The sequence below is a fragment of the Rhinoraja longicauda genome, chromosome 21 (assembly GCF_053455715.1).
Source record: "Rhinoraja longicauda isolate Sanriku21f chromosome 21, sRhiLon1.1, whole genome shotgun sequence".
Lineage (NCBI taxonomy): Eukaryota > Metazoa > Chordata > Chondrichthyes > Rajiformes > Arhynchobatidae > Rhinoraja > Rhinoraja longicauda.
Window position 1 is genome coordinate 10337566 of NC_135973.1, and position 22735 is coordinate 10360300.

At 45.2% G+C, this 22735-nt stretch overlaps 3 protein-coding genes across 3 annotated transcripts; 2 read left to right on the forward strand and 1 right to left on the reverse strand.

Moving 5' to 3' along the window:
• Positions 1 to 363: 363 nt before the first annotated feature.
• LOC144603910 (hemoglobin subunit beta-like) lies at positions 364 to 1801 on the forward strand. The gene is made up of 3 exons (XM_078417721.1): positions 364 to 521; positions 793 to 1000; positions 1455 to 1801. Exons 1-3 carry the CDS (start codon positions 430 to 432, stop codon positions 1581 to 1583), a joined length of 429 nt encoding a protein of 142 aa, XP_078273847.1. The 5' UTR covers positions 364 to 429; the 3' UTR covers positions 1584 to 1801.
• An 11947-nt stretch (positions 1802 to 13748) lies between these two features.
• LOC144604230 (hemoglobin subunit beta-like) lies at positions 13749 to 15109 on the reverse strand. Its single transcript, XM_078418448.1, has 3 exons — positions 14952 to 15109; positions 14473 to 14680; positions 13749 to 14018 (listed from the first exon to the last, which is right to left on the reverse strand). Exons 1-3 carry the CDS (start codon positions 15041 to 15043, stop codon positions 13890 to 13892), a joined length of 429 nt encoding a protein of 142 aa, XP_078274574.1. The 5' UTR covers positions 15044 to 15109; the 3' UTR covers positions 13749 to 13889.
• A 4973-nt stretch (positions 15110 to 20082) lies between these two features.
• LOC144604231 (hemoglobin subunit alpha) lies at positions 20083 to 21310 on the forward strand. The gene is made up of 3 exons (XM_078418449.1): positions 20083 to 20235; positions 20498 to 20705; positions 20949 to 21310. Exons 1-3 carry the CDS (start codon positions 20141 to 20143, stop codon positions 21072 to 21074), a joined length of 429 nt encoding a protein of 142 aa, XP_078274575.1. The 5' UTR covers positions 20083 to 20140; the 3' UTR covers positions 21075 to 21310.
• Positions 21311 to 22735: the final 1425 nt, after the last annotated feature.

Here is a 22735-nt window from a genome sequence, read left to right on the forward strand (position 1 = left end):
AAATTATTCTGTTTCATGGAAAAGTGCAAGAGGAAAATGGAAATGTAAGAGTTGAACTTGTTACATCTTGTTCAAATGGAAGAGTTGAACCAAGAGAGGATTGTACAGTTTGATAGTGGATGCGTTGAGATATTATTCAGCAGAATTGGGTTGTGCTTCTTTGCGTTGGGCGGGGTGGGGGGGGGGCGGGGTGGGGGGGGCGGGGGGGGGAGAAGTGAAGCACAAACAGCAGGTGGTTATCTTAACGCTCGCACACAGAAGGGTGAAGCTTACTGGTGGAACCTGGGTCCAGCCCATAAGCACTCAGCCTATGACAGTCGGGTCTTGGCCAGAGATGATCTCCGCTGCTACCTATAAAAGTGGAGTCAGAACTCCAGACCGACACAGCTATCTTGTGCAAGAAGTGGCAGTGAAAGCTCAACCTCCAAAATGGTGAAAATAACAGACAAAGAAGCCGCGTACATCACCGACATCTGGAGCAAATTGGACAAGAAAGTGACAACTGCCCATGCCCTGGAAAGGTATGATGAAAATGTCTTTTTGATTTAAGTTTAGTTCATGCATTATATCTTCAAGTCTGGTTGCAATGAAGGTTCTTTCATTCTCAATGCATTTGTAAACCTTGCTACAGGGTGAGGGAGCAGGTATTCAACAGGGCACTGAGGTTCCAGTCAGATCTATGGATGCTCCGTTGTTATCATGATGCAAATTGACTCAATGATGAGCCAGGGGGGGTTAAATGGTTTCCAAGCTTTCACAAAACCCTGGATGACTTTTGCTTTTCCCCTCCAGGGTGTTCACGGTCTATCCCTGGACGACCAGGCTGTTTAAAAGCTTCCATGGCCATTTCAAAGCCGGCGACAGTGGTGTCCAAGGTCATGCAGAGAAAGTTGTAGGAGCTCTGGATACGGCAGTCTTGCACCTGCATGACATAGACGCTGCCTACAAGAAGCTCAGCGAGAAACATCAACTCATTGGAGTAGACACTCAAAACTTCAAGGTAGGAACTTGAGTGGAAAGTTGATTCACTAATCCTTGTTCACCACTCATCAGTTGCGGCAATGTGTCCTGCGTCGTTTGTGCGGCTCAGTGTGGAAGCAATTAGTGTGGCTGCTTCACAGCTCCCGAGAGGGTGGTTCAATCCTGACCTTGGCTGCTGCCTTTCAAGAGTTTCCTTCAGGTTTCTGCGGCTACAAGCTAATCAGTTACTGTGCATTACCCAATGGGTTGGCAAAGAGAATCTAAGGGGCTTTGCTGGGCATCTACGGGAGCAGAATAAGTTATAGGATTACAGGGAAAAGGAGAGGGCTAATGGGCTTGCACCACTGGGAGGTGGCGTGGACCCAATGAGCCGAACGGCCTCGTTCCGTGCCATTGCCCGTGAGATCACTGGAGGGTTTGAGGTTCGATTTTTGTTCCATTTCTTGTCTAATTATTGCTCTTTTCTTTTCCAGCTTCTGGGCCAAGCCTTCCTTGTTGAACTCGCCATTCTGTTCAAAGAAGGGTTCACACCCGAGGTGCACGAAGCTGCATATAAGTTTTTCCTAGCCGTCGCAGGAGGTCTTTCCAGCCAATACCATTAGATCTGCATCCACCTGCATCCTCCACCATCTTCAACGAGTGCAATGAAAACATGCATCCTTGCCTCAATACACTGTGTGCTAAATGAACTCGTGTAACACCAGGTTCAAATCATGCTAAAATAAAGGTGGTGCAATATTCCACTTTGTCTGGTAATTTCTCCTGAATTGTCTATATGCATTTCTTCTGCTTCAATAAAGAAACAATCTTTCCCTCACAATTGCCTCATGTACATTCTTCATTCAAGATAATTAAAATGTAAAGATCCTTGACTTAGTCTATTCACTGCCACAGACGGCTGTGGAGGCCAAGTCAATGGATATTTTTAAGGCGGAGATTGACAGATTCACGATTACTACAGGTGTCCGGGGTTATGGGGAGAAGGCAAGAGAGTGGGGTTGAGGGGGAAAGATAGATCAGCCATGATTGAAAGCCATGGAGTAGACCTTTTGGGCCGAATGGCCTGATTCTGCTCCTATCATTTATGAACTTATGCTGAGTTCGCCAATGGTGCTATCTTATAATAAACAGAGATATTTCTGCATGGCGTTCACTGCCCCAAGCCTGATTCTGAGTATTTATCATCCGTCAAAGTAGTTTTAAGATAAATTTACTGCTGTACTTTGTGGAAAAACATCAGACAATTTTTTATCTACTTTGCATATTTATCAAGTCATGGATGCGAGAGAACTCATAGTTACACAGTCAAACGACACAGAAACAGGCCTTTCGGCCCAACTTGCCCACACTGACCAACATACCCCATCTATACTCGCCTGCATTTGGCCCATATCCCTCTAAACATGTCCTCACCATTTACTTGTCTCAACTCAGGGAAGTTTATAACATTGTATTGCAGAGAGTTCACATTAAAAAAAAGAGAGTAATTCTTGAGGTCTAAAAACCATGAAGTAGCTAAATCCTTGGACATGATCAAATGTTCATGGATCAAATTGCGCATGTACCCCTCATCCTCAACCCCGCAAGCCCACCCTCTCCCCTCCGTCCCACAACTGCTACCCACTCCACTTCTCTTTTCAATTCTTTTCCGTCACCCATTTCCCAGCAAACATCTGCAAATAGTGCCACCAACGCTTGTAGGAAAGAGCTGCAGATGCTGGTTTAAATTGAAGGTAGACACAAAATGCTGGAGTAACTCAGTGGAACAGGCAGCATCTCTGGAGAGAAGGAATGGGGGACATTTCGGGTCGAGACGCTTCTACTGACTGATCTCAAGAAGGTCCTCGACCCAAAACGTCACCCATTGACTTCTCTCCAGGGATGCTGCCTGTCCCGCTGAGTTACTCCAGCATTTTGGGGCTACCAACATTCACAGTTAGTGCCTGACCACACCAATGCTGGTCTCTCTGCCTGATCTGACTTCCTCTTTAAATGCACTACATCCACTCACACATAATGATATTCTGGTTCTGCTTTTAGGAGAGAGTGGGGGTCAGTGGAGAGTGGATGGAGAAGTGGTAGAGGAAGGTTTGGAGATTAACAACATATTGTTTCCTGTAGCAATGTAGAAGGCAGGTTTGAATGAGGTCATAGAGTCATACAGCGTGGAAACAGGCCCTTCGGCCCAACTTGCCCACGCCGACCAACAGGTCCCATGTACACTAGTCCCGCCTGCCTGTGTTTGGCCCATAGCCCTCTAAACCTGTCCTATCCATGTACCCATCTAAGTGTTTCCTAAATGTTGCAATGGGACCTGCCTCAACTATCTCTTCCGGCAGCCTGTCCCATACACCCATAACCTTGTATAAACAAAATTACCCCCAGGATCCCATTAACTAATTTCCCCTCACCTTAAACCCATGTCCTCTGGTTCTCCATTCTCCTACTCTGGGCAAAAAAACTCTGCATTTACCCGATCTATTCCTCTCATGATTTTGATGCTGATTGCAACCATGATGTGTTGCAATTTTGGGTTCGAATGTAAGGGACAAACAAATCATTAAGAGCAAGACAATGCCCAACAGCATTGAAGTACAGAGAAATTCTGGCATCCAAGCCTACAGCTCCATGAAAGTGGCAAAGGCAGAAGTTAGAGTGGTAAAAAAGGCATGTGGTATGCTTGTCTTCACCGGTCGGCACCCTGAGATGAACAGTCAGGAGGTCATGTTACATCTTCATAGAATTTAGGTCAGGCCACATTTGGAGTACTGTGTGCAGTTCCGGTCGCCCCTTTACGAGAAGGAAGTGAAGGCTTTGGGGAGGGTGCAGAAGAGGGTTACAAGAATGCCGCCTGGATTTGAGGGTATTCACCCAAAGTTGCAACACATCATGGTTGCAATCAGCATCAAAATCATGAGAGGAATAGATCGGGTAAACGCAGAGTTTTTTCCCCCAGAGTAGGACAAACCTGGATTGTTTTCTCTGGAGCCTTGGAGACTGGGATGAGACCTGATGGAAATTCTGAGAGGAATAGAAACATAGAAAATAGGTGCAGGAGGAGGCCATTTGGCCCTTCGAGCCAGCACCGCCATTCATTGTGATCATGGCTGATCACCCACAATCAGTAACCCGTGCCTGCCTTCTCCCCATATCCCATGATTCCACTAGCCCCTAGAGCTCTATCTAACTCTCTTTTAAATTCATCCAGTGAATTGGCTTCCACTGCCTTCTGTGGCAGACAATTCGACAATTTTACAACTCTCTGGGTGAAAAAGTTTCTTCTCACCTCTGTTTTAAATGGCCTCCCCTTTATTCTTAGACTGTGGCCCCTGGTTCTGGACTCCCCCAACATTGGGAACATTTTTCCGGCATCTGGCTTGTCCAGTCCTTTTATAATTTTATATGTTTTTATACGATCCCTCTCATCCTTTTAAATTCCAGTGAATACAAGCCCAGTCTTTCCAATCTCTCCTCATATGACAGTCCCGCCATCCCGGGGTTTAACCTCGTGAACCTACGCTGCACTGCCTCAATAACAAAGATGTCCTTCCTCAAATTTGGAGACCAAAACTGCACACAATACTCCAGATGTGGTCTCAGCAGGGCCCTGTACAACTGCAGAAGGACCTCTTTACTCCTATACTCAAATCCTCTCGTTATGAAGGCCAACATGCCATTAACTTTCTTCACTACCTGCTGACCCTGCATTTTTTATTTTCAGTGACTGGTGCACAATGACACCCAGGTCTCGTTGCACTTCCCTTTTTCCTAATCTGACACCATTGAGATAATAATCTGCCTCCTTGTTCTTGCCGCCAAAGTGGATAACCTCACATTATACTGCATCTGCCATGCAATCTTCCCACTCACTCAACATGTCCAAGTCACCCTGAAACCTCCCAGTGATAATCCGAGTTCTTTATCTTTAGTCTGGATATAAAAAGAATGTGAATACTGGATGAGTTCAACAGATTTTATTCCACAGTGGGGTTCTTCCCGTGAGGATCTCCAGATAGAATACACTGTCTGAAAAGATCTCAACTAAGGAGAGGGGGAAAGAACAGCTTTTTCCAAGATTGATAACTTTTCATACAGAAAGGAAAAGGGGTGTTACATAGAAATCAACAACCAATTACAATCTAAATACAATTCACATGGTTACAGAGAAAACAAAACCATCAATACAGGTCACATGCTTTCAGGGAAACGCATCACCGAGAGAAGACTTGAAACTAACTTTTCCTACTTTCACACATGCCCACATAAGGAGTTATTATTGAGAAATAAGAAAAACGTTATCTATTATTCTGCAGCTGCATGGCCTTGCTTCTAACTGCTTCAACATCCAAGTTAACACTACAGAACAAGGCACCCATTTAAGAACAAAGGAACCTTTTAGCGCCTGTCTGTTCCCTATCGCTCCTAAACTAATAAACACATTCTTTCCCAATGATAACACCGTTCTGCAAACAAGCATCCATTTCACTGCTTTCTACTTAAAATAAGTATTCATTTTCTATTAGCTAAAACAACAACAAAAGTAACCATCTACAACCATCTACAACAAAATATCAATATCTCTAATTAACTATACCAGCTAATAGCATCTTTATACAATATAGATTCTCACTAGCATCCTCTTTACAGTTCACACTGCCACCCAGCTTTGTGTAATCTGCAAATTTGCTAGTGCTACTTTTAATTCCATCATCTAAATCATTAATATATATCGTAAATAGTTGCGGCTCCAGCACCAAGCCTTTCGGCACTCCACTCGCCACTGCCTGCTATTCTGACAGGGTCCCATTTATTCCTACTCTTTGCTTCCTGTCTGCCAACCAATTCTCTATCCATGTCAACACCCTACCCCCAATACCATGTGCTCTAATTTTACCCACTAATCTCCTGTGTGGGACCTCATCAAAGGCTTTCTGAAAGTCCAGATACACTACACCCGAAATGTCACCCATTCCATCTCTCCCGAGATGCTGCCTGACCCGCTGAGTTACTCCAGCATTTAGTGTCTACCAAAGTGTCTTAATTGGCTTGGGATACTTATACACCATTGGGATGTTGGTTTGAGAAGCTTCAACGTTAACATCCTTTGAGATGGTTGGGTTGGGTTTTTACTGTGGACAGGAGGACCTAGAAACAAAAATGTTTACATCAAATAGAGGATCCAACTCTTCACTGGAGAGAGGAGAGTCAAATAATGGCTGCAAAGTGGTACAGCGGGTAGAGCTGCTGCCTCACAGCACCAGAGACCCAGATTCAGTCCAGACCTTGGGGGCTGTCCATGTGGAGTTTTGCATGTTATCCTGATGACTGTGTGGGTTTCCTCTGGGTGTTCTGATTTCCTCCCACATCCAAAAGACGCGTGGGTTTGTCGGTTGACTGAACTCTGTAAACTGCCCCAAGTATGTTGTGTAAGAAAATAACTGCAGATGCTGGTACAGATCGAAGGTATTTATTTCACAAAATGCTGGAGTAACTCAGCGGGTCAGGCAGCATCTCAGGAGAGAAGGAATAGGTGACGTTTCAGGTCCAGACCCAAGTATGCAGGGAGCGGATTCGTAAGTGCGAGAAATGGCGGCTCGGCGGCGCAGCGGTAGAGCTGCTGCCTTACAGCGAATGCAGCTCCAGAGACACGGGTTCGATTCCGACTACGGGCGCTGTCTGTACGGAGTTTGTACGTTCTCCCCGTGACCTGCGTGGGTTTCTCCGAGATCTTCGGTTTCCTCCCACACTCCAAAGACGTGCAGGTTTGTAGGTTAATTGGCTTGGTAAATATATATTTTTTAAACATTTTTTTAAAAATTGTCCCTAGTGGGTATAGGATAGTGTTAGTGTGCGGGGATCGCTGGGAGGTGCGGACCCGGTGGGCCGAAAGGGCCTGTTTCCGCGCTGTATCTCTAAAACGAAAAAAACTACATAACATAGGACTGAGTGTGATCGTCGGTGTGAACTCGGTAGGCCGCAGAGCCTGTTTCCACACTGTATCTTTAACATTAAAAAGTAACTAAAACTAAATGGCTGAAAGATTTTGCAAAATAACGTTGAGTTCTCTTGTGAGGATGTGGGAATTAGTACCAATACCACATTGCATCATGCATTTACTCCAGTTTTTGTGTCATCACCCCTGCCTATTAAGGACTGATTTATCTACATTGGAGCAGTTGGTCTAGTGTAGTTCGTAAGTGATAGGAGCAGAATTAGGCCATTCGGCCCATCAAGTCTACTCCGCCATTCAATCATGGCTGATCTATCTCTCCTTCACAACCCCATTCTCCTGCCTTCTCCCCATAAACCCCTGACACCCTTACTGATCAAGTGTATCTATCTCTGCCTTAAAAATATCCATTGACTTCTGTGGCAATGAATACCATAGATTCACCATCCTCTGACTAAGGAAAACCCTCCTCATTTTCTTCCTAAAAGTACATCCTTTCATTCTGAGGCTGTGGCCTCTGATCTTAGACTCTCGCACTAGTCGAAACACATCCACTCTATCCAAGCAAATAACCATGTGACATGTTCACTAGCTCATGAATTTTACCAGTTCACTTTAAAATATTAAGTACTAAAATAATATTAAAATAATCCTAAACTCTGATTCTTGAAAGAAACACAGAGACGCAGCGGTAAAATTGCTGCCTTACAGAGCCAAGTTTGATCCTGACCACAGCATCGATCCTGTCTGTACGGAATTTGAATGTTCTCCCCGTGACCTGCGTGGGTTTTCTCCGGGTGCTCCGTTTTACTCCCACACTCCGAAGACGTGCGGGTTTGCAGGTTAATTGACTTTGGTAAAATTGTAAATTGTCCCTAGTGTGTGTCGGAGAGTGCTAGTGTACGGGGTGATCGCTGGTCGGCGCGGACTCGGTGGGCCGAAGGGCGTGTTTCCACGCTGTATCTCTGCAGTAAAGAACATTTTAAAAATTGCTTTGGAACATTTGGGTCACAGAAGAGTTAATTTTAATCTGAGTTTGTCAGGTTTTTGGCGTTGCTGCATAGTCGTACTTTGAAAAGGTGTGGTACAGTAGCTATCAAATTTTACTCTCCCCAAGAGAAAAACAGCTCATAATCTTGGCCAGTCATACAGCCTGCATGCATAGCCAAAGATGTGATACAGCAATTTTCTCTGCTGAGTCACCAGGCCATAGGAGATAATGTGCACATTTTAAGCAAGATCGGCTTCTTCTCGTGTATAAGGCGATCAACATACATTTGATCAATTAAACCATACCCCCTTTTCTGTGCATCTGTGTGTGCATGATCAGAGAACATTCATTTATCGGCAATGCCCACCTCGTATCGTGTTGCTGTTGTTTAAGCAACATGTTTCAATACTTAGAAGCTAGATTAGCTGCGAACTCTAAATAAATATCTGAAGAAATTTAACGTTACAAATTCTTCAAGTTCACGTTCAAGCTTAAAACATAACATAACATAACATAACAACACTTTATTGTCACTCGGCTTTTTACACCGAACGAAATTTCAGCAGTCACACAAAACACAGCAAAAAAAGAAAAGAACACAGGACACCCGACCCCAACACAAACATCCATCCCAGTGACTCCAAACACCCCCTCACTGTGATGGAGGCAACAAAACTTCCCCTCTCTTCCCCCCGCACCCACGGACAGGCAGCTCGACCCCTACCGAGGCAAACGACACGCACAGCCCCCGCAAGGGGATGGAAGGCCCCGCGGCCGAGCCGCCCTGGGCACCGAAACGTTCCGCGGCCGCACCGGGCGATGTTAAGTCCAGCGGCCGAGCCGCACCGGGCGATGTTAAGTCCAGCGGCCGAGCCGCACCGGGCACTGAAACGTCCCGCGGCCGAGCCGCGCTGGTGATGTTAAGTCCAGTGGCCAAGCCGCGCCGGGCACCGAAACGTCCCGCGGCCGAGCCGCGCTGGCGATGTTAAGTCCAGCGGCCGAGCCGCACCGGGCACTGAAACATCCCGCGGCCGAGCCGCGCTGGCGATGTTAAGTCCCGCAGCCGAGCCGCGCCGGCGATGGAAGGCCCCGCGGCGAGCTGCACCCCTGGGGAAGAGACCTAATAAAAGAAATGTTTCCCCCGCCCCACCCCACCCCCACACCCAACACCCACACCCCACCCCCCCACCACACATACACAGCCAAAAACAGAAACAAAAACCATCCCAACACCGACACAAACAAAAAAAAAGAAAAAAAGACAAACAGACTGCCAGAGAGCCGCAGCCGTTAGGCGCAGCCAACTCCTCCCATTGTCATCTACAGGAGTTTCATGAAGTACAATACCCCTGTGGATGACAATAAGCTTGAATGAATCATCTGTTTTCTGCAGCAACATTAAGGCACTCACATAGGATCAGATAAGCTCAGAGAGAAATAAAATATACATAAATTACACTTAAAATTCTAAAAGAAAGAAGACTGCACAGAATTTAAAAATGGTCATGAGTGCAGAAACTTAATTTAAAAAAAAGAGAAATTAACAAGTCCATGTCAGTACAAGAGTAGTGTTCTGTTGTCAAGGTAGGGTTAGGGTTATAGGTTCATAGAGTCAGAGAGCCATACAACGGCGGAACAGGCCCTTCAGCCCAACTTGTCCATGCCAACCAAACCCCATCTGCACTAGTCCCGCTTGCCCACACGGCCTATATCCCTCTAAATCTCTCCTTTCCATGTTACCTGCACAAATGTCTTTTAAATGTTCCCAAATGTGCTAAGGTAACCCAACAGGACAGGCAGCCTCTCTGGGGGACATGGACAGGTGACATTTCGGATTGGGACTTGAAAAGTCACCTATCCATGTTCTCCAAAGTTGCAGCCTGACCCGCTAAGTTACTGCAGCACTTTGTGTCTTTGTGTTTTGTGAACCAGCATCTGCAGTTCCTTGCTTCCACATCTTTTAAATGTTATTATGGTACCTGCCTCAATTATGTCCAATGGCAGTTTGTTCCATATACCCACCACCCTTTGTGTGAAATGGTTGCCCCTCAGTTTCCTATTAAATCTTTCTCCTCTCTCCTTAAATCCATGTCCTCTGGTTCTTGATTCCCTTACTCTGGTTAAAGCCTGTGCTTCACCCTATCTGTCCCCCTCATGATTTTGTACACCTCTATAAGATCACTCCTCAACCTTCTGCGCTCCAAGGAATAAAGTCCTAGCCTGCTCAACCTCTCCCCATAGCTCAGCCCCTCAATGCATTCAAGAGAGAGCTAGATAGAGCCCTTAAGGATAGCGGAGTCAGGGGGTATGGGGAGAAGGCAGGAACGGGGTACTGATTATATTTATTTTATTATTTTCAGATACAGCGCGGAAACAGGCCTTTTCGGCCCACCAAGTCCGCGCCGCCCAGCGATCCCCGCACATTAACACTATCCTACACACACTAGGGACAATTTTTACATTTACCCAGCCAATTAACCTACATACCTGTACGTCTTTGGAGTGTGGGAGGAAACCGAAGATCTCGGAGAAAACCCACGCAGGTCACGGGGAGAACGTACAAACTCCTTACAGTACAGAACAGTAGTCAGGATCGAACCTGAGTCTCCGGCGCTGCATTCGCTGTAAGGCAGCAACTCTACCGCTGCGCCACCGTGCCGAATGGTGGTGCTGGCTCGAAGGGCCGAATGGCCTACTCCTGCACCTATTGTCTATTGTCTAATACCGAGCAAAAGGTTATGTGGATTGTGTAGATTGTTTCAAGAACCTGATAGTTGTCGGAAAGTAGACACAAAAAGCTGGAGTAACTCAGCGAGTCAGGCAGCATCTCTGGAGAAAAGGAATAGGTGACCTTTCAGGTCGAGACCCTTCTTCAGACTGAACAAGGATCTCAACCCGAAACGTCACCTATTCCATTTCTCCAGAACATGCTGTCTGACCCGCTGAGTTAATTCAGCTATTTGTATCTATCTTCGGTTTAAACCAGCATCTGCAATTCCTTCCTACACAATTGTAGGAAAGTAGCTGTTCAAAGGAAAGTAGCTGTTTCTATACCTGGTGGTGTGGGACTTCAGGTTTTTAATACCTCCTGCCTGATGGTGGCAGTGTGAAGGGAGCATAGCCATAAAAGTGAGGATCCTTGAATTGGATTGTATTTCACTGTTCTTTCTAGCAAAGTGCAATTGTACATCAAGTTGTCATATGTTCATACTTATTTCCAGGTCAATCATCAAATTGTACTTTTGGTAGAGTCATAAAGTCATAGAGTCACACAGCGTGGAAACAGGGCCTTCGGCCCATCTTGCCCACATCTACACTAGTCCCACCTGCTCGCGTTTGGCCCATATCCCTCAAACATGTCCTATCCATGGATCAGTCTAAATGTTTCTAAAACAATGCAATAGAACCTGCCTCAACCACCTCCTCGGCAGCCCGTTCGGCAGCAGAAAAAGTTACCCGCCGTGTTCATATTAAATCTTTCCTCCCTCACTGTAAACCTATGTCCTCCTCTGGTTCTTGATTTCCCTGCTCTGGGCAAGAGACTCTGTGCATCTACCCGATCTATTCCTCTCATGATTTTGTACACCTCTATAAGATCGCCCCTCATCCACCTGCTCACCAAGGAATAAAGTCCTCTACCTATAACCCAGGTCCGGGTGCTGTCTGTGTGGAGTTTGCACATTCTTTCCATGACTGCGTGGATTTCTTCTGGGTGCTCTGGTATCCTCATACATTTTTTTAGTTTAGTTTAGTTTAAAGATGCAGTGTGGAAATAGGCCCTTCGGCCCACCGAGTTTACACAGACCAGCGATCCCCGCACATGAATACTATCCCACACACACTAGGGACAATTTTACAATTACACCAACCCAATTAACCTACAAACCTTAACATTTTTGGGGTGTTGGAGGAAATCAAAGATCTCGGAGAAAACCCACGCGGTCGCAGGGAGAACATACAAACTCCATACGGACAGCACCCGTAGTCAGGATCGAACCCGGATCTCTGGCGCTATAAGGCAACGACTCTTCCACTGCGCCACTGAATCCCAAAGATTTTCACTCAGAGAGTTGTGAAGCTGTGGAACTCTCGGCTTCAGAAGGCAGTGGAGGCCAATTCACTGGATGCATTCAAAAGAGAGTTAGTTAGAGCTCTTAATGATAGTGGAGTCAAGGGATATGGGGAGAAGGCAGGAACGGGGTACTGATTGTGCATGATCAGCCATGATCACGGTGAATGGCGGTGCTGGCTCGAAGGGCCAAATGGCCTACTCCTGCACCTATTGTCTATTGTCTATTGTCTATTAACTATGGTAAGGTATCTAAGAAAGAAGCACCAAAATGCAAAACCTCTCATTTATCCAAATTAAACTCCATCTGCCATTCCTTGGCCCATTGACCCAGCTGATCAAGATCCCATCGTAATGATAGATGACCATCTTCACTGTCCACTATATCCCGAATTTTGTTTTCATTCGTAAACTTAGTAACCATGCCCCTAATATTCACATCCAAATCATTCAGATAAATAAGAAACAACAGTGGACCTAGCATCGATCCCAGTGATACACCACTTTTGGAGCCCTGCAGAAAGAAAAATATCCCAATATCACCACCCTCAGCTTTCTACCTTCAAGCCAATGTTATAGGTATTGGCTGGCTGGCCTAGAGCGCATGTCATTTAACCTTCCAGAGAACCTACCAAGCTACCCTTTGCTGCCTATCCTGAATCAGTCCTTGGCTTTCCAGATGCATGTATAATCCCTTCCAGTAAGTTATCCACCACTGATATAAGGCTTCCCTTTCTTCAGTTCCCAGAAATTTCCTTGCAACCTTTATAAAATGGGGCACAGCTACCACCATCTCCCGTTACTCCATCGGTGGCTATGGAAGATAAACGTGTTGCCACCAGTAGCTGGACAATTCCACAAGTTCATGAATGATGGGAGTAGAATCAGGCCATTCGGCCCATCAGGTCTACTTCGCCATTCAATTGTGGCTGATCTTGTTTTCCCTCCTAACCCCAGTCTTCTGCCTTCTCCCCATCACCCCTGACACCCGTGGTTCACAGTCTGTTCATAGTTGATGTCCCTGGATATGCTTGATCAGGTCCTGAGGGGTTGTCTACCTTAATGCATTTAAAGACCTCAATAGACTCTTTTGTAACGTGGCCTTTCTTCAATACGTCACTATTAACTTCCCCATTGTGTTCCCTTGCATCCACGAACTGTGAAACACATGAAGAATTGGCTACCGTTTTCCCCCAAAGTACAGCAGTGAATTTGTATTAACTCTATGTTGCCACATGAAAAGAGCTTCACACAGGCCTGAAGCAGTGAAAACCCTGTGTAAAATATGTTTCTTTTTATAAGATAGGACCAATGTCAACCTCATAGAAACATAGAAACAGAAAAATAAGTGCAGGAGTAGGCCATTCGGCCCTTCCAGCCAGCACCGCCATTCAATATGATCATGGCTGATCATCTAAAATCAGTACCCCCTTCCTGCTTTTTCCCCCATATCCCTTGATTCCTTTAGCCCAAAGAGCTAAATCTAACTCTCTCTTGAAAACATCCAGTGAATTGGCCTCCACTGCCTTCTGTGGCAGAGGATTCCACAGATTCACAACTCTCTGGGTGAATAAGATTTTTCCTCATTTCTGTCCCGAATACTCTACCCATTATTCTTAAACTGTGACCCCTGGTTCTGGACTCCCCCAACATCGGGAACATTTTTTTTCCTTCATCTAGCTGAGGTAATTGTGAGGGAAAGATCATTTCTTTATTGAAGCAGAAAGACATTTCAGGAGAAATTACCAGACAAAGTGGAATATTGCACCACCTTTATTTTAGCATGATTTGAACCAGGTGTTACACGAGTTCATTTAGCACACAGAGTGTATTGAGGCAAGGATGCATGTTTTCATTGCACACGTTGAAGATGGTGGACGATGCAGGTGGATGCAGATCTAATGGTATTGGCTGGAAAGACCTCCTGCGACGGCTAGGAAAAACTTATATGCAGCTTCGTGCAGCTCGGGTGTGAACCCTTCTTTGAGCAGAATGGCGAGTTCAACAAGGAAGGCTTGGCCCAGAAGCTGGAAATGAAAAGAGCAATAATTAGACAAGAAATGGAACAAAAATCAAACCCCAAATCCTCCAGTGATCTCACGGGTAATGGCACGGAATGAGGCCGTTCTGCCCATTGGGTCCACGCCATCTCCCAGTGGTGCAAGCCCATTAGCCCTCTCCTTTTCCCTGTAATCCTATAACTTATTCTGCTCCCGCAGATGCCCAGCAAAGCCCCTTAGATTCTCTTTGCCAACCCATTGGGTAATGCACAGTAACTGATTAGCTTGTAGCCGCAGAAACCTGAAGGAAACTCTTGAAAGGCAGCAGCCAAGGTCAGGATTGAACCATCCTCACGGGAGCTGTGAAGCAGCCACACTAACTGCTGCCACACTGAGCCGCACAAACGACGCAGGACACATTGCCGCAACTGATGAGTGGTGAACAAGGATTAGAGAATCAACTTTCCACTCAAGTTCCTACCTTGAAGTTTTGAGTGTCTACTCCAATGAGTTGATGTTTCTCGCTGAGCTTCTTGTAGGCAGCGTCTATGTCATGCAGGTGCAAGACTGCCGTATCCAGAGCTCCTACAACTTTCTCTGCATGACCTTGGACACCACTGTCGCCGGCTTTGAAATGGCCATGGAAGCTTTTAAACAGCCTGGTCGTCCAGGGATAGACCGTGAACACCCTGGAGGGGAAAAGCAAAAGTCATCCAGGGTTTTGTGAAAGCTCGGAAACCATTTAACCCCCCCTGGCTCATCATTGAGTCAATTTGCATCATGATAACAACGGAGCATCCATAGATCTGACTGGAACCTCAGTGCCCTGTTGAATACCTGCTCCCTCACCCTGTAGCAAGGTTTACAAATGCATTGAGAATGAAAGAACCTTCATTGCAACCAGACTTGAAGATATAATGCATGAACTAAACTTAAATCAAAAAGACATTTTCATCATACCTTTCCAGGGCATGGGCAGTTGTCACTTTCTTGTCCAATTTGCTCCAGATGTCGGTGATGTACGCGGCTTCTTTGTCTGTTATTTTCACCATTTTGGAGGTTGAGCTTTCACTGCCACTTCTTGCACAAGATAGCTGTGTCGGTCTGGAGTTCTGACTCCACTTTTATAGGTAGCAGCGGAGATCATCTCTGACCAAGACCCGACTGTCATAGGCTGAGTGCTTATGGGCTGGACCCAGGTTCCCCCAGTAAGCTTCACCCTTCTGTGTGCGAGCGTTAAGATAACCACCTGCTGTTTGTGCTTCACTTCTCCCCCCACCCCCCCCCCCCCACCCCCCCACCCCCGCCCAACGCAAAGAAGCACAACCCAATTCTGCTGAATAATATCTCAACGCATCCACTTTCAAACTGTACAATCCTCTCTTGGTTCAACTCTTCCATTTGAACAAGATGTAACAAGTTCAACTCTTACATTTCCATTTTCCTCTTACACTTTTCCATTAAACAGAATAATTTTCAAAAGGCAGAAATATATACATTTCTGATGTTGAAACCAAACCCTCATCTAATATAATATATTTTGAATAATGTGCTTGTTTATGCCTCGTTTACTTTAGTATATTTATTGTTATCGTGTGTGCCGACATACATTGAAAAGCATTTGTTTGCGTGCTATCCAGTCAAAGAAAAGACTACACATGAATATAATCAAGGGGTTCACAATGCACCGAATCGAGGACCAGAGGACCTAGGTTTAAGGTGAGGGGAGAAAGATTTAATAGGAACCTGAGTGGTAACTTTTTTACACAAAGGGTGGTGGATGTGTGGAACGAGCTACCAGAGCAGGTAGTTGAGGCTGGGACTATTGGAAAGTTTAAGAAACATTTAGACAGTTACATGGATAGGACAGGTTTAGAGGGATTTGGGCCACACGCAGGCAGGTGGGACTAGTGTAGACGGGACATATTGGCCGGTATGGTCAAGTTGGACCGAAGGGCCTGTTTCCATGTTGTGAGACTCTATGACTCTACAAAGGATAAAGGGTGCAACATTTAGTGTAAGATGTAACATTGAATCTGATAAAGTACGATTGAAGACATGGGATTCTGCTTAGGGAATGTTTAGGACAAAAGAAAACAATATTTAGGACATTGATGGAAAGTTATTTTCAGTCAGTGTTCTGAAATACTGGGCTGCTTCAGTAATATGCCTGTCATGGTCCTTGCAGCCATTTTGACTGCTGATTCTGCAATTAACTTTCAAGTAGGAACATTTTGCCTGTCTACAGGGGGATCTATAATTTGGTAGCACACAAAGTGCTGGAGTAACTCAGCAGGTCAGGCAGCATCCCTGGAGAACATGGATAGATGACGTTTCGGATCAGGACCCTTCTTCAGTCCTTTGCAGTTTCCAGTTTCTACATTTTAGACTGTGCGGTTCCTTGCTTTTACTCGATAATTTGTTAGATGTGCCGAAAAGTAAACATCCATTCAGTGTGTCCATTCAATGGTAAACTAAGCCATGGGCATTCACAGTCCTATGGCAAGATGGATTTAACATTGTGCTTTGGAGAGAAATTTAGTTCATCTATAGACAAGAATGATAGACGAGGATTAGAAATTGTGACAGGGGAGCAGGCGGTTTTAGAAAAAGTTCTGAAAAAGTTGTCTCGACACGAAACGTCACCCATTCCTTCTCTCCAGAGATGCTGCCTGACCCACTGAGTTACTCCAGCATTGTGTGTCTACTGACGGTTTTAGATCTTGTTCTGAGTTCTGAGAAAGTGCTCATTAATAAACTGTGGGGAAATATCTCCCAGCAAAGAGTAGTTTTATCCTCAGGTCCATGCGTTGAAAAGCAAAAAATAAGTTTTGAGCTGATCGGCAATGATAGTTTGAGAAACTAGGGCAAAGGGCGTAGCAGTGGGAAGACATTCGCTGGATCCTAGAGGAAAAAAGTGCATGTTTTGCTACAAAGGCACAAATCCCTACACAAAATTGCCCTCCAACTCTGTATTATCGATGAAATTAAAGACAGTATTAAATCTAAGGCAAAGGCATCCAAAAAAAGCCTTGACAAGCAGTAAGCCCGAAGACTGGGAGTATCTTAAGATTCAGGGAATTGATACTTAATGGGAAAATGGAATATGAGGTGAAACTTGCAAAAATAGACTCTAAGACCATCCGTTGGCATGTAAAAAGGAAAAGGCCAATTCGGCCAAATGTATGTTTTCTTTTACAAACAGAGTGAAGAGAATAAAAAATGAGGAATATTTAAATAATTACATAATTACATAATTATATAATTGAATGGAAGAAGAAGTAAGCAAATACTTTATGTTCATGTTCCACCAGAGAAAAAAAATAGAGAACCACGAAATAGATAGCAAAAATGTAGTAGACACATTCTACTGGAAAGGTTAAAGACCTTAAAAACTGACAAATTCCAAGAATCCGGATGATTAACTTTTCAGAGGTTTCAAAGAGATCTAAGGAGACAGAGGATGTCATGGTTAATATTGATCAGAGACTAGGGTTTGTAGTATTGCTGGTTTACATCAAAGATAGAGACAAAATGCTGGAGTAACTCAGTGGGACAGGCAGCACCTCTGGAGAGAGGAATTGGTGACGTTTTGCATCAAGACTCTTCTTCAGAAGTCTGAAGAAGGGTCTTGACCCGAAAACATCACCCATTCCTTCTCTCCAGAGGTGCTCCCTGTCCTGCTGGGTTACTCCAGCATTTTGTCTCTATCTAGGTTTTGTGGTGTGTTGGTTTATCAACAGACTTTTGATAAGGTTACATGCAGGAGGAGGTGAACAAAAGGACACAAAGTGCTGGAGTAACTCTGCAGGTCAGGCAGCATCTCTGGAGAACATGGATAGGTGATGTTTCGGGTCGAGACCCTTCTTCAGACTCAAAATTGGAGCAAATGAAATTGGGGACAATAGGCTTGTTTAAACTGAGTATTAACAGAAACATAGAAAATAGGTGCAGGAGTAGGCCATTCGGCCCTTCGAACCAGCAACGCCATTCAATATGATCATGGCTGATCATCCAAAATCAGTACCTCGTTCCTGCTTTTTCCCCATATCCCTTGATTCCGTTAGCCCTAAGAGCTATATCTAACTCTCTCTTGAAAACATCCAGTGAATTGGCCTCCACCGCCTTCTGTGGCAGAGAATTCCACAGATTCACAACTCTGGGTGAATTTTTTTTTTCCTCATCTCAGACCTAAATAACCTACCCATTATTCTTAAATTGTGACCCCTGGTTCTGGACTCCCCCGACATGGGGAACATTTCTCTTGCATCTAGCCTGTCCAATCCCTTAAGAATGTTATATGTTTCTATAAGATCCCCTCTCATCCTTCTAAATTCCAGTGAATACAAGCCCAGTTGATCCATTCTTTCCTCATATGTCAGTCCCGCCATCTTGGGAATTAACTTGGTGAACCTATGTTGCACTCCCTCAATAGCAAGAATGTTCTTTCTCAAATTAGGAGACCAAAACTGCACACAATACTCCAGGTGTGATCTCACCAGGGCCCTGTACAACTGCAATAGGACCTCCTTGCTCCTAAACTCAAATCCTCTAATAATGTCGGCCAACATGCCATTAGCTTTCTTCACTGCCTGCTCTACCTGCATGCTTATTCTCAGTGACTGATGTACAAGGACACCCAGGTCTCATTGAAGAAAAGGGAGGGATGGGGGTGGGGGGGGGGGGGGGGGGGGGGTGGGGGTGGGGGGGTCCTTAGGCAGATGGTTGGGCAAGGCCAGAGATGAAAAACAGGTTTGAGATAAAAGGATTGAAGAATAGCGAATTATGAAGCCAGAGGAAGGATATAGGTTTGAGTCAAGGTGGGGCACAGAAGAGAGAAGGGGAGGCAGGGGAAAGTAGAGGGGGGTCGGGATGGGGGAAAGAAGAGGAGGGGCATTTGTATTTATCTACAGTAGGAGAATTCAATGTTCATACCTTTGGGTTCACACTCATACTCCCCCTCCTTTCATTCACAGGCAATATGGTAGAGATGAAAAACGAGGAAGGCCATACATCCCAATGGCATTATACTACAGGCACAGGCTCACCAATAACCAGTGGCAGAATGAGGAGCAGATATGTAGACTGGGCTGGTGGTGGAAGTGGAACTAATAGTGGCATTTAAGAGGCTCTCAAGACGAATATGTGAGGAATAGACAATAGACTATTGGAACCTCCCTTCCATTGACTCCATTTATACCTCACGCTGGCTGGGCAAGGCCACCAACATTACCAAAGACCAGTCTCACCATGGTCACCTTCTCCCACCAGCCAAGAGGTATAGAAGCCTGAAAATGTACACTTCCAAATTCAGGGACAATCTCATCCCAGCTGTTATCAGGCAACTAAACAATCCTATCTTCAACAAGAGAGCGGTCCTGGCCTCCCAAGTACCTCATTGGAGACCTTTTATCGGACTTTTCTTGCACTAAATGTTTATCCTTTATTTGTGAATTCTGGGCGGCTTGATTGTATTCATGCATAGTCTTTTCTTTGACTGGATAGCACGCAAACAAGAGCTTTTCACTGTACCTCGGCACGCGTGAAAATAATAAATGAAATAATATGAAACACAATACATTTAGGTATATTTACTGGAGATTTACATGACGCAAACTGTAAACCTTTGCCACAGTGTTTCAAATTGAAGGTAGACACAAAATGCTGGAGTAACTCAGCAGGTCAGGCAGCATCTCAGGAGAGAAGGAATGTGTAACGTTTCGGGTCAAGACACTTCTTCAGACTCGACCCGAAATGTCACTCATTCCTCCTCTCCCGAGATGCTGCCTGACCCGCTGAGTTACTCCAGCATTTTGTGTCTACCTTCGATTTAAACCAGCATCTGCAGTTTTTTTTTCCACTTACTGTTTCAAATTGAAGTGTGTGGGGCGGAGGGGTTGTGCCTTGTGCAGTGGGATATCTTTGCTAACAGCTGTGAGTGAAGCAGGTGGTTGTCTCTCTCTCGGTGTCGCCCCTCATCACTACGTTTGAGCTCATCCAATAGACCGTGAGTGCGTCCCCACCACCAATGGGGAGGTGAGGGGAGGGGAGAGGCGGCTCGGCTCGGATGGCAATAAATACAGGGCGCGTCGAGCAGGAGCTATCTTGCAAGCACCGAGAGATCGGCAAGAGAGAAAAACTCAGCAACAATGGCCCTCTCAGACGCCGACAAACAAGAAATCCACCATGTGACCGAACTCATTAAGGCACATGCTGAAGCTGTGGGTGCTGATGCCTTAGCCAGGTAATGTTCTTAAACGTTCAGAATATTGACTGTTCTTTCATCGATTATTTGTGATTGTCAACATTTTTCTTGCATTTCCCAAGAACAGCGATACAATTATTAATAAAGTGTGCAATAGCTCCACTCTCTGAATGGAGTTGCAGTTTTTCCAAACTAATGTAATTGCTAGTCTGGAAGTAATGGAGTGTAATCCGAGGAGAGATTTATTGTACCCTGCGTCTGCAAATTACTTCTCTGCCTTTCTTTCCCATGTTCCTTGAAGGCTGTTTGAGCTCCATCCTCAAACCAAGACATACTTCCCGAATTTCAGCGGCTACCATGCCACCGATGCCCCGGTCAAAGCTCATGGCGCCAAGGTAATAAATGCCGTGCTGAAGGCGGCTGAAAACCTGGACAACCTGCCCAAACACCTGGAGAAGCTGGCCACTAAACATGGTCATGAACTGCTTGTGGATCCCCACAACTTTGAGGTAGGTAACCCTTTCATATCCTTACCGTGTCACACACCGTGACGTTAGAGTCGGACAAACAGCAATGCATTTTCAAGTTCATTTATGTGCACTTTCCGCAGTCTGAACGTGTTTAGGCTGGGGATATTTTGGCCCGTGCATCGCACATAAAAGATCCTCAAAGTGCAAACATGCAAAAAAAAAAAAAAGATGCATTGAGAATATATTAGCACCACCTCACGATGTCCTGTTTTACTTTCACAGCTGTTTTCTGACATCATTGTGGTCACCCTGGCCACTCGTCTGCCCACGTTCAGCCCTGCAACTCACCGTGCCATCGACAAATTCCTTGAGGAACTTGTACACCAATTGAGCTCCAAGTACCGGTGAAGATGCAGTCAAACAACTATTGTGGATGTCAGCAAGATCATCATTCCAATCCACACCTGCCTATTTTCTCAAAATGACGACCAATAAAATCATTCTTCCTTTAAATGCAAATATTGCGTTTGCCTTTGCTCTCTCTCTCTCTCTCTCTCCTTTTGATCTTTTTCACAAGTTGTAATTCGTGAACTTTGGTGTAATTGGTAGAGCTGAGTGCTCAATAAACATTCGCTTCCATCATTGTTTTGGAGTTTGCTGCAGCTGATTTATTAAACGTGCGCAAATTTCGGAATACGAACCATGAAACGTGTCACGCGTGCCCGTGGCGAGATCACAGAGAATACCCTTAGGTTCCTCTCACCTATCCTGACTCGGCGGTAGAGTTGCCGCATTGCAGCAGTGGGGACCCGGGTTCGATCCTCACCACGGGCGCTGTCTATACGCAATTTTTACCTTCTCCCCATGACCTGCTTGGGTTTCATCCACAACCTTCGGTTTCCCCTCACACTCCACAGACGGACAGATTTGGAGGCTAATAGGCTTGGTAAAATTGTAAATTATCCCAAGTGTGTGTAGGATAGTGTTAGTGTGTGGGGATCGCTGGGCGGCACAGACTCGGTGGGCCGAAGAGCCTGCTTCTGTGTTCCCATGTACCTTTAAAGTAAACTCAATTAAATACCATGAGATAACTACAAACAAGAAGGGGAAATTCCTACATCAAAGCATTCTGCCATCATAAATGCCTGTTTACGTGGTGATCACCTTTCCCATTGTAAATGGGTCAAACACTGAAGCTTCCTAAACAATAGCATTTCTACATTGTGGCATCAAAATCCCTTCATGTGCCTTTTACACATAAGTTCATAAGTTATAGGAGCAGAATTAGGCCATTCGGCCCATCAGCTACTCCGCCATTCAATCATGGCTGATCTATCTTTCCCTCTCAACCCCATTCTCCTGTCTTCTCCCCATAACCTTTGACACCCGTACTGGTCAAGAATCTATCAATTTCCACTTTAAAAATACCCAATTATTTAGCCTCCACAGCCGTATGTGGCAATTAATTCCTCAGATTCACCACCCTCCGATTAAATAAATCCCTCCTTATCTTCTTTCTAATGGTACGTCCTTTTTTTCTGAGGCTGTGGCCTCTAGACCTAGACTCTCCCACTAGTGGAAACATCCTCTCCATGTCCACTCTGTCCAAGCCTTTCACTATTCCGTAAGTTTCAATGAGGTCCCCCCCTCGTCCTTCTAAACTCTGGCGAGCACAGGCCCAGAAACATCCAACGCTCATCTCAAATTTACCCGATCATCCCCGGGATCATTCTCATAAAGTACATCTGGATCCTCTCCAATGGCAGGGCATCCTTCACCAGATATGGGGCCCAAAACTGCTCACAATACCCCAAATGCAGTCTGACCAGTGCCTTATAAAGCCTCAGCATTATATCCCGGTTTTTGTGTATTCTAGTGCTTTCTAAATAAATGCTAACATTTTCCTTTCTTGCTACTGATTAAACAACAAAGAACCCTTTTGGCAATCCTGCACCAAGTCCCTTTACACCACCAATTTCAAAATTCTCTCCTCATTTAGAAAAGAGTCTATGCCTTTATTCCAACTACCAATGTGCATGACCGCACATTTTACTGCGCTGTATTCCATT

Bases quoted from the DNA above. Each gene is read 5' to 3' on its own strand.
- LOC144604230 (XM_078418448.1), bottom strand. From the start codon at position 15,043: ATGGTGAAAATAACAGACAAAGAAGCCGCGTACATCACCGACATCTGG. The intron at 14,681-14,951 runs GTATGATGAAAA...TTTCCCCTCCAG, and splicing joins ACTGCCCATGCCCTGGAAAG to GGTGTTCACGGTCTATCCCT. The intron at 14,019-14,472 runs GTAGGAACTTGA...TTTCATTTCCAG, and splicing joins TAGACACTCAAAACTTCAAG to CTTCTGGGCCAAGCCTTCCT.
- LOC144603910 (XM_078417721.1), top strand. From the start codon at position 430: ATGGTGAAAATAACAGACAAAGAAGCCGCGTACATCACCGACATCTGG. The intron at 522-792 runs GTATGATGAAAA...TTTCCCCTCCAG, and splicing joins ACTGCCCATGCCCTGGAAAG to GGTGTTCACGGTCTATCCCT. The intron at 1,001-1,454 runs GTAGGAACTTGA...TTTCTTTTCCAG, and splicing joins TAGACACTCAAAACTTCAAG to CTTCTGGGCCAAGCCTTCCT.
- LOC144604231 (XM_078418449.1), top strand. From the start codon at position 20,141: ATGGCCCTCTCAGACGCCGACAAACAAGAAATCCACCATGTGACCGAA. The intron at 20,236-20,497 runs GTAATGTTCTTA...TGTTCCTTGAAG, and splicing joins GGTGCTGATGCCTTAGCCAG to GCTGTTTGAGCTCCATCCTC. The intron at 20,706-20,948 runs GTAGGTAACCCT...TTACTTTCACAG, and splicing joins TGGATCCCCACAACTTTGAG to CTGTTTTCTGACATCATTGT.